Raw genomic sequence first — 17,973 nt, forward strand, 5'->3', positions numbered from 1 at the left:
ATCCAGAGGAAACACGCCGCTTGATTCGCTTTCGAGCTGAGAATGAGCAGCGATTTCTGAAATCCAAGCTGCTGCTAAAAAGCTTTGGGAGTGAGTATTGTTTTCGGTTGCTTGACTGCGTACGTTTTGTTCTGTTATTCTCGCTTTTATTGTTTACATGAGTGTTCTGACACCTCATTCTGTCGGATGTGGTGCACGAAGCACCAAAGATATCCCATTCAGTGGTGTTAGTTAACAAATCACACCCTGCCAGCAGAGATTTCTGGTTCTGGCTCTGACTGTAGCGGCTGGTCGCAGCCAATGACGCATTTGGTCGCGTTTTGCTAACGTAAATGCTGACGGAGGTACGCGATGACGTATGCGATCGTTGAAGGGCTATCCCAATACGTAGGGGTTGAATTTCAAGCCCTATCCCTTGTAGCTCAGTTTCAAGGGGAAGGGCCAAGGGGAAGGGGGAGGGGGAGGGGGAGGGGGAGGGGTAGAAATTAGAATTGGGATTGGGCCTAAGTGTCCAGAGCGTCTTTGAGGTGTGACTTTCAACTGTCTACATGGGGCCATCCTCCACAGGAGTGATGCAATGAGACTCCAGAGGTGGAAAGAGTACTAAAATATTATACTCAAGTACAAGTACTGTTACTCTGATGAAATTTTACTTAAGTACAAGTAAAGTTACCAGACAAAAAATCTACTCAAGTAAAAGTAAAAAGTAGATCATTTAAAATGTACTTTGAGTAAAAGTAAAACGTTACTTTTAACAATGGGTGTTTTCTGCCTCCATTGTGTTGTGCAAAAATGAAAAAGAAGAGGAAACAAGGATATATGTACATCTCAACCCAGATGTTTTATTTAAAGGAAGTGTATCAAATTGAATGCTTAGGATAATGCTGCATTAAAACTGAGACAAACAAAAAAGGTCAATACACACAGTCATGTCGTTTACATCACCCTGACCACACACAAAGCATTGTACACAAAATATGAAAGTGAAATGTTGCACCGAAATCTCGTAGCTTGCCTGTGTGCACTGTGTTATTGAACAATTCAATTCAAACATTATTTGTTTTGCTTAGTATTCCTTTCTGGCCTGTTGGATGTAGAATGGTAGGAGGACTGATCACGTCAGGTTGGCGAGCTAACTTGCTTGCATGATTAGCCAACTGAATAACAGACTAGTTACCATTATGTTACAGTACCAACAGGTTGCTACTTCAACATTAGCAATGCCATCCACTATTTTTGGAATATAACCAGCCTATTGTCGGTTTTACTATGGAAAGGAAACATTATGATCAGGGGCGCAGATACGTTTTTTGAACTGGGGGGGACAAAAAACTGGGGGGGACAAAAAACTGGGGGGGACAAAGCTGCCAGCAAACGAACCCCAACCCCGATATGCCTGTCAAACTTGTTGTGGGTAACCATAGCAACCAAGCTCGAGCTCGCAACCTGTGCAGTCTGCGCAGCTCAACCAACCGAATATCAGTCTTTGTTTTGTTTTATGTGAGTTGTTGCAACTATGTATACACTGCTGTGCACCTCAATAAACCGAATGGTAATTAGTCTTTTGATTTTTCCGTGAGGTTTGCCTTATGCAAAGAAAGACAGCATAGATGTTTTTTTCCTCCCTATAAGTGGGGGGGACCGAACGAGGTGAATTTAAATCTGGGTGGGACGAATCCCACCCGTCCCACCCTCTATCTGCGCCCGTGATTATGATGCCAATGACAATACTTACCTCAACATGCTTGCACAGATTAAACGTCGAATTTTTGTATGCCGCAATGGTTGTCTTCTTGGGCACACATAATCTGCATTGCATAATGAAACTTCACCCCTTTTCTCTACGAAGCTGAAGTGATCACGTATGTAGGGCCAGAGGTGCACTTCATTACTGGAAGAAATTGCGTTTTCTGCAGGGTCGTCCACCACAGGTTCCTCGGTCTCCTCCATGTCCGCAGGGGCGCTTTATCAACACCCGTGGCCCAGGGGCTAGGCCCCTCATAGGCTACCTGTCAACCCTACCCTTACCATTGGCCAGGAAAACACTCTTATTTTATTTGCAATACGTGTCAAGCATTTACAGTGTAAGCATGTAATTAGCCTAGAAGCCTACGATAGGTTATGTTTGGCTCAGCGTAGCTGCGCAAGGCCCACGCTCACATCGCTCAACACATCCGACCAAAGAGGGAGAGAAGAACGCGTGCATTATCATTACAGAGCCGGTTCTGATTATTACCACGGACAGGACAGTGATACTGCGTAACTTTCACGCAGGGGCATGGCCAGAGATAACCACACAAGTGTGCGTGCGCTAATGTAGACCTATGTGTTGTAAACATAAAACACACACACCTACAGACAAGTCCTTTTAAAAAATAAAATACAACCCCAATTCCAAAAAAGTTGGGACAAAGTACAAATTGTAAATAAAAACGGAATGCAATGATGTGGAAGTTTCAAAATTCCATATTTTATTCAGAATAGAACATAGATGACATATCAAATGTTTAAACTGAGAAAATGTATCATTTAAAGAGAAAAATTAGGTGATTTTAAATTTCATGACAACAACACATCTCAAAAACGTTGGGACAAGGCCATGTTTACCACTGTGAGACATCCCCTTTTCTCTTTACAACAGTCTGTAAACGTCTGGGGACTGAGGAGACAAGTTGCTCAAGTTTTGGGATAGGAATGTTAACCCATTCTTGTCTAATGTAGGATTCTAGTTGCTCAACTGTCTTAGGTCTTTTTTGTCGCATCTTCCGTTTTATGATGCACCAAATGTTTTCTATGGGTGAAAGATCTGGGCTGCAGGCTGGCCAGTTCAGTACCCGGACCCTTCTTCTACGCAGCCATGATGCTGTAATTGATGCAGTATGTGGTTTGGCATTGTCATGTTGGAAAATGCAAGGTCTTCACTGAAAGAGACGTCGTCTGGATGGGAGCATATGTTGCTCTAGAACCTGGATATACCTTTCAGCATTGATGGTGTCTTTCCAGATGTGTAAGCTGCCCATGCCACACACACTAATGCAACCCCATACCATCAGAGATGCAGGCTTCTGAACTGAGCGCTGATAACAACTTGGCTCGTCCTTCTCCTCTTTAGTCCAAATGACACGACGTCCCTGATTTCCATAAAGAACTTCAAATTTTGATTCGTCTGACCACAGAACAGTTTTCCACTTTGCCACAGTCCATTTTAAATGAGCCTTGGCCCAGAGAAGACGTCTGCGCTTCTGGATCATGTTTAGATACGGCTTCTTCTTTGAACTATAGAGTTTTAGCTGGCAACGGCGGATGGCACGGTGAATTGTGTTCACAGATAATGTTCTCTGGAAATATTCCTGAGCCCATTTTGTGATTTCCAATACAGAAGCATGCCTGTATGTGATGCAGTGCTGTCTAAGGGCCCAAAGATCACAGGCACCCAGTATGGTTTTCTGGCCTTGACTCTGACGCACAGAGATTCTTCCAGATTCTCTGAATCTTTTGATGATATTATGCACTGTAGATGATGATATGTTCAAACTCTTTGCAATTTTACACTGTCGAACTCCTTTCTGATATTGCTCCACTATTCGTCGGCGCAGAATTAGGGGGATTGGTGATCCTCTTACCATCTTTACTTCTGAGAGCCGCTGCCACTCCAAGATGCTCTTTTTATACCCAGTCATGTTAATGACCTATTGCCAATTGACCTAATGAGTTGCAATTTGGTCCTCCAGCTGTTCCTTTTTTGTACCTTTAACTTTTCCAGCCTCTTATTGCCCCTGTCCCAACTTTTTTGAGATGTGTTGCGGTCATGAAATTTCAAATGAGCCAATATTTGGCATGAAATTTCAAAATGTCTCACTTTCGACATTTGATATGTTGTCTTTGTTCTATTGTGAAAACAATATCAGTTTTTGAGATTTGTAAATTATTGCATTCCATTTTTATTTACAATTTGTACTTTGTCCCAACTTTTTTGGAATCGGGGTTGTACATAAAAATAGCTCGGCGGCATGAAAACAAACATTCACTGCAAGACAAGGTGCCCTAGAATCGCCATCAGTTTTTAATATCTATATGGACTTTGTTGTCAGGATTGCACAGCATGAGATATCAAAACTGTACCCAGATACAGGCTTCAAGTTCAGATATTGCATTCCAAATGAGGTATCCACAAGAGAAATGCGTACGAAAGCACAAGCATCAGGAGAGGGTTGCATAACAGAGATTCTATACGCAGATGATCAGGCCATACTCGCTGGATCCATTGAGGAGCTTCAGAATATTCTTCAGTTGTATGATAAGACCTACACCCGCTTTGGTTTACAAATATCATATGTCAAAACAGAAACAATGGCTTTTAACGTCAATGAGGATATCAAATGTAAACCAAGTATCATTTCCCTTGGCGGCACTAATATTAAAAACATCCGCACCTTTAAATATCTTGGTTATAATGTCAGCAACTGTGATGAATCATCACACTTCCTGCATGCTAGGATAAGTGCTGCATTCATGAAATGGAATGAACTGAAACACGTTCTAACCGACCACTGAATACTACTAAAAACCCGTATAAAGTTCCTAGTGGCATGCGTTTGATCTCATCTCCTGTACAGCACACAGGCATGGCAACTATCATCCAGTGAAATTCACAAAATTGAGGTAGTGTGGCACGGCTTCCTAAGGAAAATGATTAAAGGTGGATATAAACGAAAGAATGCCCCTGACCAAAAGAACACTACAAATGAAGATATAGACTGGAGCTACAAGATGTCCAATGCTGACCTCCGGAAACTGACAGGAACCCAGGATATAAAACTATCCTGCTACGTACAACAACTAAAATATATTGCTCACATTTGCCGGATGGGCAATAACCAAGTGCAAAAGCAGCTCCTGTTTGACAAAAATGGTTACAAATGGACAAAATGGGAAAATCTGTTGGGCATAGACACCCAACAGATAAGACGTATGATGATGGACAAATCAAACTTTGAGCAACTGCTGCAACTGCTACAGCAGAAGCACCCCTAGAGAGTTTAACTTTTGACAGGGGAACATGATGATGATGATGAAGGTACTTGGCTCGGCGGCCACATGAAACGTAAACACCATGGACAGCGGCCAAACTCATAACTCTACAGACCGAAATACACGAAACCAAGTCCTACTAGGGTCTATTTTACCGATCTATGTTCAAGCATCATGCAAGTCTTCCTTCTCCTTGAATAAGACCGTGCATTCAACTGCCTTTTTGACATGACTGCATAGAAATACCACTTGCAACAATATTTCACGCACTCCATCAAGAAAAAAGTTAAACATGATGAACACGGGCATACTGTTTTGAGCATACGATTTTTTAAAAAGAAACTAGCTACATCAAAATCCTTCAATAAACCCATCCTTTAGCACAAATGAGCTTAACCTAGTTCAAAACATGACGCTAGCAGTAGCTGCATAAGGCAAAATCATGTGGGCCTTTCGTCAACAACAAGCCACGGCGGGCAAACAATAATCAATTGTCCTTACCTTAAAACGTTGTCTTGACCACAGAACTTCTCAAGTATTTCACTTAAATCCACACGGGTTAACAACACACCCAACACAGCTAGCGAGAAATGTGGATCTGCGCTAGCTTTGTATTGCTATTCCCCTCAGTATGCTTACTCTGTCTGCTGCCCGAACTGTGAACATTATAGGCTACAATCTTTTCATCAATTTCTTCAGTAGATGCTGTTTTAGACAGGGGCGTCAGAAGCATTTTTAATGTGGGGGGACACACTGGTGGGGGGTCCTCCGCCAGAAAAATTTTAATTAATTTTCAACAATAAGTCCTCATTCAACTAGTCCATATATTCATCAGCCTGTTTTTAAACCCACCACTACGCCTAAGACAGGGGTGTCAAACTCAAATTCACAGGGGGCCAAAATTAAGAACTGGGACTAAGTCGCGGGCCAAACTCAATATTTATTGAATAATTAATTTTTTATTGAATAAAACACTGTAAACAAACAAGAAATAAAATGTGAAATAAAACAAATGCATTTCTGTTTATACCAAAGAAATCCAATAGACTACCTACATTTAATTTAAAAAAAACTTTTTTTTTTTGCAGGCCAACAACCAAAATTATAATAAGTGCCTTCAATGAAAATCATTCAACTATTAACAGTTCATGGAAAACCAATCTTTGCTATACGGTCTGACATGGGCTACTCGCATTGGTTCGAGCCAGATACTTGGCTTCTCTTCTTAGATGCGAGCATATCAATGTCTGGGGTTAAGCTCTGAGCTGAGGAAATCCTCAGAATTGAGTGAAGGTGCTCATCTGAGAGGCAACTCCTGAGTGGCGTTTTGTTCATCTTCATCAAAGAGAACAGTTGCTCGCACAGATATGTGCTGCCGAACATAGAGAGCGTTTGAGCAGCTTGCTCACGAAGTCGTGGCATTGTTTCGGGGAGGAAACGTGGAAACTCTGCGGCACCCACAGTGTCATACTTTGACTTGAGCGCGTCACTACATTGGAGTTCAATCAATTCCATTTGAATGTTGGTTGGTGAGCTTTCGATGTCAACCGTAAACGGATTATTGAGCAGTTGAAATCTGTATTTCTGGGCTTCAAAATCGGCAAATCGTCGGGTAAACTCGGCGCTGAGTAAGCTGAGTTTTTCAGCAAACTGTGCGGTTGGCACCGTGGCAGGCAAGATCTGGTGTTGTATTGCTTGGCAGCACGGAAAGTGGCCCATATTTCTGCCCAGCAGCTGAGTTTCCCACAGGCGCAACTTGGTCCTGAAAGCCTTGACAGCAGCGTACATATCTGTGATGATGTGGCCACGCCCCTGAAGCTGCAGGCTGAGCGCATCAAGGTGTTTCAGGATGTCACACAAAAATGCCAGCTCACACAGAAATTTTTTGTCCCTGAGGCCTGTGGTGTCTTTTCCTTTGCTCTCCAAAAACTGGCAGATTTCCTCATGCAGCTCAAGAAACCTGTTCAAAACTTTCCCTCGACTTAGCCATCTCACGTCAGTGTAGTAGGGCACGTCTGTGTATTCAGAGCCAATTTCATCAAGGAAGGACTTGAATTGACGATGATTCAGTCCTTTGGCCCTTATGAGGTTCACCACGCTCGTCACGGTGCTCAACACATGCTCCATTTGCATGCTTTTCCCGCACAACGCTTCCTGGTGTATGATGCAATGGTACACAGTAAGCTCACCTGCTGCATGCTCCTGCATTCTCTCCCTAACCCGGCCCACCAGTCCGCTCCTCTGTCCGCACATCGCTGGCGCACCATCTGTGGTCAGTGACACGAGTTTCTCCCAAGATAGCCCCATTTCATTAACACACTTGGCCACCTCTTCAAAAATGTCCTTCCCCGTGGTTGTGCTGTGCATCGACTTTATTCCCAAAAGTTCCTCTGTAACGCACAGATTAGAGTCCACTCCACGGATGAAGATTGACAGGTGCGCAGTGTCACTTATGTCACTGCTCTCATCCACAGCAAGGGAATATGCCACGAAGTCTTTCCCCTTTTCCACCAGCTGCTCTTGCAGGTTGGTGGCGAGCTCACATGTACGCTCAGCTATGGTGTTTCTGCTGAGGCTTACGTTTTGAAACGCTTGTTTTTTTTCTGGGCACACGATATTGCACACTTTCACCATGCAGTTTTTAACAAACTCTCCCTCTGTAAAGGGTCGGGCTGATATAGCGATGTCTTGTGCAACAGTAAAACTAGCTTTGACAGCAGCATCGCTTCGTGACTTTGCTTGGATAAACATAGTTTGTCTTGAAAGCAGACTTGTTTTCAACTCCTCTACCTTTTGTAGCTTGAGTTTTGCATCCAGATTGTTGTATTTGTCTTCATGTTTAGTTTCGTAGTGCCGTCTTAAATTGTACTCTTTAGTGACAGCCACGGTAAATCCACACACCAAGCAAACAGGTTTGTCCTTGAATAATATGAACATGTAATCATTCTCCCACCTATCTTGAAAAGTCCGATTATCAATCTTTCGCTTCGCCATTTTCGAGGAAAGTTTGTCTGGTTGCATGGATACAAATTTGTTTGTGAACAGAAAAGGCGGCAATAACAATGCAAGGCATTTTGGGATTTGGAGTGTTATTGGCATGATACGCTGAATGTATAGTGTGTAGCGCCGATGCAGCGATGGGCCGCACTGCTGATGTGCTGAATAGAACACTGGCGCGCCAGCTCCAATACGGATGCGCTGTATATAATACGCGGCGGGCCAGCTATAATACGGATCTGTTTATGACCTCGCGGGCCAAATTTAAGTACCTCGCGGGCCAAAATTGGCCCGCGGGCCTGAGTTTGACACCCCTGGCCTAAGATAATGAGATGAATGTGACACAATTTATCACCAACAATGACTTAATGGGTGCATTTTACTTTTTATTTTGTGTTTTCTATTTAGTTTTAGATGTAACACAACATGCCACTGGGCCAAGCAATAGTGACACTCAACTGTATGTTTAAAAATAAGAATATTCATAATCTCACACAATGAACAGGCATGACATGGCATCATGCAAACTTCATAACACAAAATCACACTGTGTCAAGCAACGGTGACGCATAAAAAATAACTTCACACAATGAACAAGTGCAGTTTTGTCAACCTACATGCAATGGTGGTACTACAGTAGCATTTACAGATTAGTATAACAAATAGATTTATAGATAGAACTCCTTCTTATATTGGTGCCACCACAATTTCTACCACTTCATCACTTTTATCCCCCTTTCCTTCACAATCCACCTGGAATAACATCCATCTCTCTCCATCGCTTTCCTCGCTACTATTCCTTCCCCATACACTGATTTCCCATCTTACTTTCCAGAAAACTGCCAAAGACCAGACAAAACAAGGAATCAATAAATATCATCAGAGCAGACTTGACCTCATTCTTGGCATTACAGTAAGGCAGGCCTACTGGGTTTGAATGAAATGATAGCTAACGTTAAGCTAGCTGATACATCTCCTAACATTGACTAGCCAGCTAACTGCACTAACATTTCCATTGGGACAAAAAAAAACCCTGTCCTGTGGGGAAATTTTGACTGACTTTCCGCTTCTTTGTAAAGAATGTCCTTATGTCCATTGTGTCTGGGGAGGAGCAAATACTGCAAACAATTCATCATCAACCAAGAATACCCCATTAGGCGAAGCTTATTTCACTGTTTAGTTGAATATTAATTTAACGTGTCCTAGGGTTAATTTTGAGGGCAGATAACAAAAGAATAAGGTTTTAGCAAAAGCTAGACATTGTGAGGTTGCAATGGGGATGACGTCACCTCCTCCACTTTCCAGCAGCTGCACCAACATTTCTGTGCTCGCGCTGAGATTCACTTCACTCGCGCGCGATGAGCTGTTGTCGGGAGCGCCCGGAAACCCCGGAGTGGATTTTCAGTGGTCTGTGTATTCTCTTATCGATCAAGTGGAATGGATTCTTTCATGAAGCAATAGAAACGGCGCTGGGTGAACTCATATTTTATGTTAAATGTGGGGGGTCCAAACGAAGAATTATGAAATGTGAGGGGGACACGTCCCCTTCACATTCAATGGTGGCGACGCCCATGGTTTTAGACATTTTATTATCCCCATCGAAATATGCTATTATACTAACAGGATTATAACTCAAATCACACGACGCGTATTCAAATCACAACTGATTTATTTTACTGTTGGACAGATCATAGCATATCTAGCCTAGCTGCACATAGCCTAGCTGCACATAGCCTAGCTGCTGGTAGGCTGATAACTGATAAGTAGCTGATATTCTGAACAGATTGGTGATCCTTACCTTAAAAAAGTCTGTGACTTTAGGCAACGATTCTATCATTACCTGCATCTCTCTTTTTTTCCTTTTATGCGCCCTGCTAACATGTGAACGCTTCATCTTTCAAAGCCTCTAAATTTGTGTCTCAGTAGTCTGCAGTCTTTGGCGTGCTTTCGTGCGTGATGTTACATTTTGTTACATTTTATTCTGGTCCAGTTGTGGGTGTTCGTTTCGCGAACCACATCCACCATGTCTCTTACAGCAGGCTACTGTGCGCTCATTTATTTCTAACCTTATTTCTATCCGTACTTTAATGTAGGCCCACGATTCCGACAGTTTATTATTTTATTAATATTACAAGGCCCCTGATTGGCTGTGGCCCAGGGGCGTGAACCCCCCCCCCCCCCCCAAAGCGCCGGTGCATGTCCGCCATCGTCTGTGTGAGACTCGCGCGCGCGACAACTGTCCTTCCCGTGATTCATTTCCAGAACGCATTTCCCCTTCTCCGTTTTAGCCTTTTTTTTATTTTTTATTTATTTATTTTTTTTACTCAGTAACAGTTGTGATGTAAAATGTACCGAAGTACACTACTTAAAGGAAAACATACTTAAGTAAAAGTAAAAGTACACTCTTTAAAAATTACTTGAAAAAGTATAAGTACACAAAAAAGCTACTCAAGTACAGTAACGCGAGTAATGTAATTCGTTACTTTCCACCTCTGTGAGACTCCAACCAGACACAGGGCACCAGGATGGATCACGCAGGTCCGAAGAGCAGAAGAGGTCAGCATCTCAATCTCAGGACCAACATGTAACTCAGAGGGACAGATTTTTTTTTTTGGGGGGGGAGAGAGAGAGAGAGAGATAGAAAACACAGGTTGTTAGGTATGCCCAATGTCACCTGAATAAGTAAAAAGATGTCAGAACAAGTTCACCAAGGAGAGAAAGAAGAAGTCAAAACCAGGAAGAGAAAGAGAGTTTTGACAGAGGAAGAAAAGGAAAGAAGTGGTGAAAGAGTGAGAGAAAGGCGAATAAATCTTTCACAAGAAAAGCCACAAGCTGAAAGAGAAAGAAAATGTGTAAAAAATGAATGAATAGAAATGATGAGTTGTAGGAATTTAATTCTAAATAGTGATGTTGATTTTGAAATCACTGCGAAATCCTTCAGTATCTGACAAGTTGACCTGAATCCACTCAGTGTTTTTATGAATCGTCTATCTTTTGTTTTCAAAACATTTTGCTATAAATCCCACCCCTGTCAAAATGGTTCAACCCACCATCCACCCACGAAACCCCTCTATCTGACTCAAGTGGTACAGACCCTTGGTTTCCCCACGTAAACCCGGAAGTGCCGGAGTTTGAATGCAGGTGAGTAAAGTGAATACAGAAATGTCATCACAAAGTTTTACCCGATAAATGAGAGTGTTTTTCACAGCCCATGTGTACATTTGCATTTCTTGATATTAGACAAAGTGAACACAGATGAGAGATGTAAATGACAATGAGCATGAAATGAGCATTTTGAACGAGACATGACAAACATTTGGGATCCAAAAATGGCGCTCAGCCTTTCCCCGCTCTCCCCACAGCACAGTTAATGCTAGGCCTTTCCCCACTCTCCCCACAGCACAGTTAAATGCATGAAAATGAAGTGATGGCAAACAGTGATTAATGCCGAGCATGGCTTATGAAACCAGTTATACTGATCAATTCAAACAGTATGGACAAGGAAAGAAAACAGCAATACACTAGCGACAGGTCAGCTGATGGCAAAGTGGTGGCAAAAGGCTGCCTGTGCACTGCGCATGCTCCATTAGCTTAGCTTTAATATCGCCTGCACGGTTTGGCTCCTGTTGCAACTTGGCCCACGAGGGTAAAAATTTCAACCAAAGACCTTGAAAACTTTATATATTTTTCTTACTTTTCAGTGAAATTTGCCATTGTGTGTTCAAAATAAGAACGTATGTCCCCTATGATTTTGGTGTAGAGCAGAGGAAAAAACTGGGTGAAGGAGGGGTGGTTTCTGTCACGCTCAAGCCACAGAAAGAAGGTCAGAGAGCAAATGATCTCGCGAGCACAGTGATTTTCTAAGATGGCCGAAGATGAAAATGACAAACTCCCGATGTGTCGTGTTCTGTGTCAAACAGCTGACTAGCTGTATTGGAGCTATTAGAGAGCAGCAACTGCAAGTCATGCAGATTCGTCATTCTAGATGAGCTGCTTTGCAGGCTGCTTCAGAACATCCCCACATCAAAACTAGCTCTATCAGTATTTACTCACCACGGAAACCAGTTTAACCTTTAACTGAACCACACTCCTATCTGTAATTACATTTTAAATCTTCATATTAGGGGCGGCACGATGGTGTAGTGGCTAGCACTGTCGCCTCACAGCAAGAAGGTCCTGGGTTTGAGCCCAGCTGCTGACGAGGGCCTTTCTGTGTGGAGATTGCATGTTTTCCCCATGTCTGCATGGGTTTCCTCCGGGTGCTCCGGTTTCCCCCACAGTCCAAAGACATGCAGGTTAGGCTAATTGGTGGCTCTAAATTGACCGTACGTGTGAATGGTTGTCTGTGTTTATGTGTCAGCCCTGCGATGACCTGGCAACTTGTCCAGGGTGTACCCCGCCTTTCGCCCTTAGTCAGCTGAGATAGGATCCAGCTTGCCTGCAATCCTGTAGAACAGGATAAGCGGCAGCAGATGCAAGGATGGATGGATCTTCATATTAGTGGAGCTCCTTTGGCCCATGCGAGTGGAGCCCCATAGGCACAGAGTGTAGATACATAAAGAAACCCATCGAGTTGTTTTCTGATGGTTTTGGTCCTGTGTGTGTGTGAGCCTGCCACCCCAGGAAACTGAACAGCTGAGCAGTGAGTAACCCATTGAGTTGTTTTCTGATGGTTTCGGTCCTGTGTGTGTGTGCCTGACACCACAGGAAACCCAACAACTAGTGAAGTAGAGTAGTAGTCGGGACAGTATAGTAGTGAGTAACTTGTCACTGTTGTCGCCCGACATTTTGTGCAACATAAGGAAACAGTATATTGCTATAATGGTAGAGAAATAAAACAAAAGAGGCTGGCTATGACATAAGAAAATTCTACAACCCAGAAACAGATGGGAGCTCCGCATTTAGGCAGTGCCTAAATCTATAAGACAGCAGGCTTGTGGACCACAAGTTTCATGGAAATACTAGTAAAAAAAAAAACATTTCATTAATTAGTTATCCCATTTTACATTAATCTGCTTTTTATGTATGAAATGAGCAATACCAATAAGTTTATTATTATTACTATGAGTAATAATAATAACATTAAAATGACACATGAAGACCCCATAAATAAACTATTTTCTACATGATACATCACTATTCCATCAGTGATGTATCATTCAGTCTGCAAAAATCCAATATAATACTTAAAGTAGACTAGATTTCATGGAGAGTTTATTTTAAAGGATGATATAATCCACACATGAGCATGCATGTTGAAAAGAAGTAACGTTTGACAGTAGGAGGAGCTCTAAGACCAATCTTGTGTGCACAAATTTCTAAAGACTATATCCTTACTAGAAGCTTGACATAGAGATAACTCTGGTGCACATTTTCATATGTTTTTGCTCTGAAGAAGAGTATATGTCAAGGTTGTCTGTATATACAAATTTATGAAATATTTTGTGAAGGCTTGGCACACTGAGGGGCATTGACTCATCCATACGGCATGATAAGGTATTCATAGTGTCCCGACACAATGATTAAGGTCGACTTTCACTCATCCTCTTGGATCCTGACAAGATTATAAGCCTTTAAATCAGCCTTTCTTTTCTACAAATAGAAACCCATTTTTATTGGAGATACAGAAGACCTGATATACCCGCCAAATCATTCTTGATATCATATTCTGTGGGTCTTATCTCAAACAGAAAAGGAATAAATTCTACTATATGGTGGAGAGGCACTGGGCATCTATAGTGGGATAATTCAGATACTGTATTATGCAAAAAACCTATTCTAATTCTATAATAATAATAATAATAATAATAATAATAATAATAATAAGAAGAAGAAGAATGTTCAATTTATATAGTGCCTTTCTCACACCCAAGGTCACTTTACACTTACAAAAACAGAAAAAAAGGAAAAAAGTGTTCATGATGTAACTCAAGTGGCGTAGCTGCTCACAGTCCCACCAAAAGTCGCACAGAGTTATGTCTCACACTACCTGCACAGCTGTCGCAATGTCACCAGGCAACAGCGCTTCGAACACTGTGCCATGGAGCCACAAAGTTAGCACAGAAACTTTGCCACATAGTGTGCTGGGCAATGCAGATGTTGATGAGAGCAACAAGCACACCACGGTCCATAGTGAGTAGGAGAAAATGCATCACTCATGGCAGACAAAGGCCTGGGGAAACCGATGCTCAAGATTGGGTCTGGAACTACTCTACAACTGGCAATCTGCAGACAAATAGACAAAATCAGCAAAACATTAAAACAGGAAACAAACATCCATCCATCCATAGCCACTTATCCTGTACAAGGTCGCAGGCAAGCTGGAGTCTATCCCAGTTGAATATGGGCGAGAGGCAGGGTACACCCTGGACAAGTCACCAGATCATTGCAGGGCTAACACATAGAGACAAACAACCATTCACACTTATGGTTAATTTAGAGCCACCAATTAGCCTAACCTGCATGTCTTTGGACTGTGGGAGAAACCAGAGCACTTGGAAGAAACCCACACAGACCCATGCAAACTCCACACAGAAAGGCCCCCATCGGCCACTGGACTCAAACCCAGAACCTTCTTGCTGTGAGGTGACAGTGCTATCCATGCCACTCAGGATGGAAACATATGAAGCCAAAATCTCAATCTTTTCTTCTGTCTGTGGCCTTTCTATCTTGGTAATATAACATGGTATTATGAGACATATCATGACACTGTGGGCCCCATTAAAAATGAGTTCACCAATACCATCAAGAGACTGTGAGATTGTGAGTCGATAACCAAAGAATACCTAATACCACAGGGATATTAGGAGACCTGGTAACTAATAATGTGATGATGTTTCACAACTGAAAAGACCTGTCTAAATAATATATATGGGTATGGTAGTATAACCCCATTTTAAAAAAAAAAAATGTTGGGACACTGTATAAACTGCAAATAAAAACAGAATGTGATTATTAGCAAATCATGGAAACCATATATTTCACTGAAAATAGTACAAAGACAACATATCAGATGTTGCAACTGAGATTGTTTTTTTAAAATACAGCTCTGGAATAAATTAAGAGACCACTTCAATTTAAATCACTATCTCTGTGTATGGCAGCCATTTCATTCCAAGTCAAGTCAAGTTTATTGTCAAATATGCTATACATGCTCGACATACAGCACAGATGAAATTTCAGTCCTCTCTGACCCACGGTGCAAACAGGCAATGCAATAAATAAAAATAAAAATAGAATAATTGAAAAAACAAACAATATAAACAGTATAAACACACACACACACACACACATACACACACACACATAAATTGGAGCAAATAAACAGTCAAGGGCACTTGAGGTATAGCAGGTAAACATGAAATAAGCAGTATAAACAATAAACTAATAGCTGTTAAGGTGAGGTAGTGCGGAATAGTGCAAATGAGCAAGATAAAGTGAAATGTGCAGTCCCTGAGTTCAGTGTGTTAATGAACGTTGAGAGTATGTGTGTGTGTGTGTGTGTGTGTGTGTGTGTGTGTGTGTGTGTGTGTGTGTTGGGGGGGAAACTGTGAGGGTGACATGTCAGATGCTGGGGGGGCAGGGGAGTGTGCGGGCAGAATCTGTGGCAGGGGGCAGAGGGGGGAGGAGGGGCAGAACAGGGAGGGAGTTGAGCCTCCTGACCGCCTGGTGAAAGAAACTGTCCTTGAGCCTGCTGGTTTTGGCCCGGAGACTCCGCAGTCTCCTCCCCAATGGCAGCAGACTGAAGAGGCTGTGAGATGGGTGGGTGGGGTCACCTGCAATCCTGATGGCTTTGATGGTGAGGCAGGAGTTATAGATATCCATAAGAGAAGGGAGAGAGACACCAATGATCCTCCAGTGTCTGTGCTGGAATTCCAACACAAGCACCTCATTTTACTTAATGAGGGTACTGATTAGGTGATCACCTGAACCAAATCTTAGTTAACGAGGAAAAGTATAGAAACCACTGCTGTGGTCATCACTATCCTTTTGCAATAGGACCAGTTTGGATGGCAAAAACAGTGCTAATAGTAACTTAAATTTAAATTAGAACACAAAAATATCTATTCATCATGCCAAAAGAGTTTAAAAGAAAAGTTTTGAGAGAGAGAAAAAGAAGGGTTCAATTCTGGCTTTACTGGTAGAGGGATACAATGAGTGTCAGATTGCTTCCTCCTCAAAATTTCAAAGATGGCAGTTCATAAAAGCAAGCTTAAGCATCAGACATTGGGGACAACAAAGTCACAGACTGACAGAGGGTGAAAACGACTCTCCACTGACTGGGATGATCATCAACTCCTTCGAATGTCAGTGAAGAACTGCAAGATGACATCAAGTGACCTACAAAAAGAATGCCAAATGACAGCTGGGGTTAAGTGCATGGCAAGGACAGTTCGAAACAGACTCCTCTGGGTGGGGTTGAAGTCACGCAAAGCTAGAAACAAGTCCTTCACCAATGAGAAACAAGAAGAGCCAGGCCGAAATTTGGTAAAGACCATAAGGATTGGACCATAGAGGACTGGAGTAAGGTCATCTTCTCTGATGTATCCAATTGTCAGCTGTTCCCATCACCTGGTCATCTAATGGTTAGATGGAGACCTGGAGAGGCCTACAAGCCACAGTGTCTTGCACCCATTGTGAAATTTGGTGGAGGATCAATGATGATCTGGAGTGCTTCAGCAAGGCTGGAATGGGCAGATTTTTATTTGTGAAGGACACATGAATCAAGCCATGTACAAGTTTATCCTGAAAGAAAACTTGCTTCCTTCTGCTCTGGCAAAAGTCCTTCCCATGCCACAAGGCACATTGGATAGCATTGATCTCCATTTCAGTAGCCCTCGGCTTCTCACCTATTATATAGCTAGGATTACGGGGGGGGGCTAGTCCTCTGGTAACTGCGAGTTTGACTAGCTACTCACATCTGTATTACAGCATGCCTTGCCAGATGGCATTTTTATGATGGTCTTTGGTATGACCCGTATGCTCTGCTCTGACAGTGTTCCCTAACTCTGAGGATTGGGTTTTCCAGCAGGACAATGCTTCATGCCACACAGCCAGGTCAATCAAGGTGTGGCCCAAGGACCACAATATCAAAACCCTGTTATGGCCAACAAAATCTCCAGACCTGAACCCCACTGAAAACCTCTGGAATGTGAAAATAGATGGTCACAAGCCATCAGACAAAGCTGAGCTGATTGAACTTTTGTACCAGGTGTGGCATAAATTCACTCAAGAGCAGCATGAAAGACTGATGGAGAGCATGCCAAGACACATGGATGCTGAGATTAAATGTCAGGGATATTCCACCAAATATTGATTTCTGAACTCATCCTAATTTCAAACATTAGTATTGTGTTGTTGAAATTGAATATGATCTTGATTTCTATGCATTATTCAAGGTCTAAAGTACTTCATCTTTTTTGTTATTTTGACCAGTTGTCATTTTCTGCAATCAAATGCTCTAAGTGACAATATGTTTATGTGAAATTTGAGGAGAACACTGTCAGTAGTTTATGGAAAAAAAGAAAAATGTTCATGCTCCTCACACACATACCTATAAATAGTAAAACCAGAGAAACTGATAATTTTGCAGTGGTATCTTAATTTTTTCCAGAGCTATATATGCACATTTTGATGTCATCAACATGTTTCAAAAAAGTTGAGACAGGGGCATGTTTACCACTGTATTGCATCACCTCTACTTTTAACAACACTCTGTAAATGTTTGGGAACTGAGGAGACCAATTGCTGTAGCTTTGAAAGTGAAAAGTTGTCCCATTCATTCCTGAAATAAGATTGCAGCTGCTCAACAATTCGGGGTCTCCTGTGTCATATTTTGCATTAATAATGGCCCAAATTTTTTCAGTGGGAGACAGGTCTGGACTTCAGGCAGGCCAGTTTAGCACCCGGACTCTTACCATGGAGCAATGCAGTTATAATACATGC

The 17,973-nt window shown here is 42.2% G+C and overlaps 1 protein-coding gene across 1 annotated transcript; it reads right to left on the reverse strand.

Annotated features, from left to right (window-relative positions):
* Positions 1-6,216: 6,216 nt before the first annotated feature.
* On the reverse strand, positions 6,217-8,025 carry LOC132895963 (general transcription factor II-I repeat domain-containing protein 2-like). The gene has a single exon (XM_060936696.1). It carries the CDS (start codon positions 8,023-8,025, stop codon positions 6,217-6,219), a length of 1,809 nt encoding a protein of 602 aa, XP_060792679.1.
* Between the last annotated feature and the right edge of the window lie 9,948 nt (positions 8,026-17,973).

The sequence above is a fragment of the Neoarius graeffei genome, chromosome 13 (assembly GCF_027579695.1).
Source record: "Neoarius graeffei isolate fNeoGra1 chromosome 13, fNeoGra1.pri, whole genome shotgun sequence".
In the NCBI taxonomy this organism is placed as follows: domain Eukaryota; kingdom Metazoa; phylum Chordata; class Actinopteri; order Siluriformes; family Ariidae; genus Neoarius; species Neoarius graeffei.

Excerpts from the sequence above, each read along its gene's own strand:
- LOC132895963 (XM_060936696.1), bottom strand. The coding sequence starts at position 8,025 with ATGGCGAAGCGAAAGATTGATAATCGGACTTTTCAAGATAGGTGGGAG.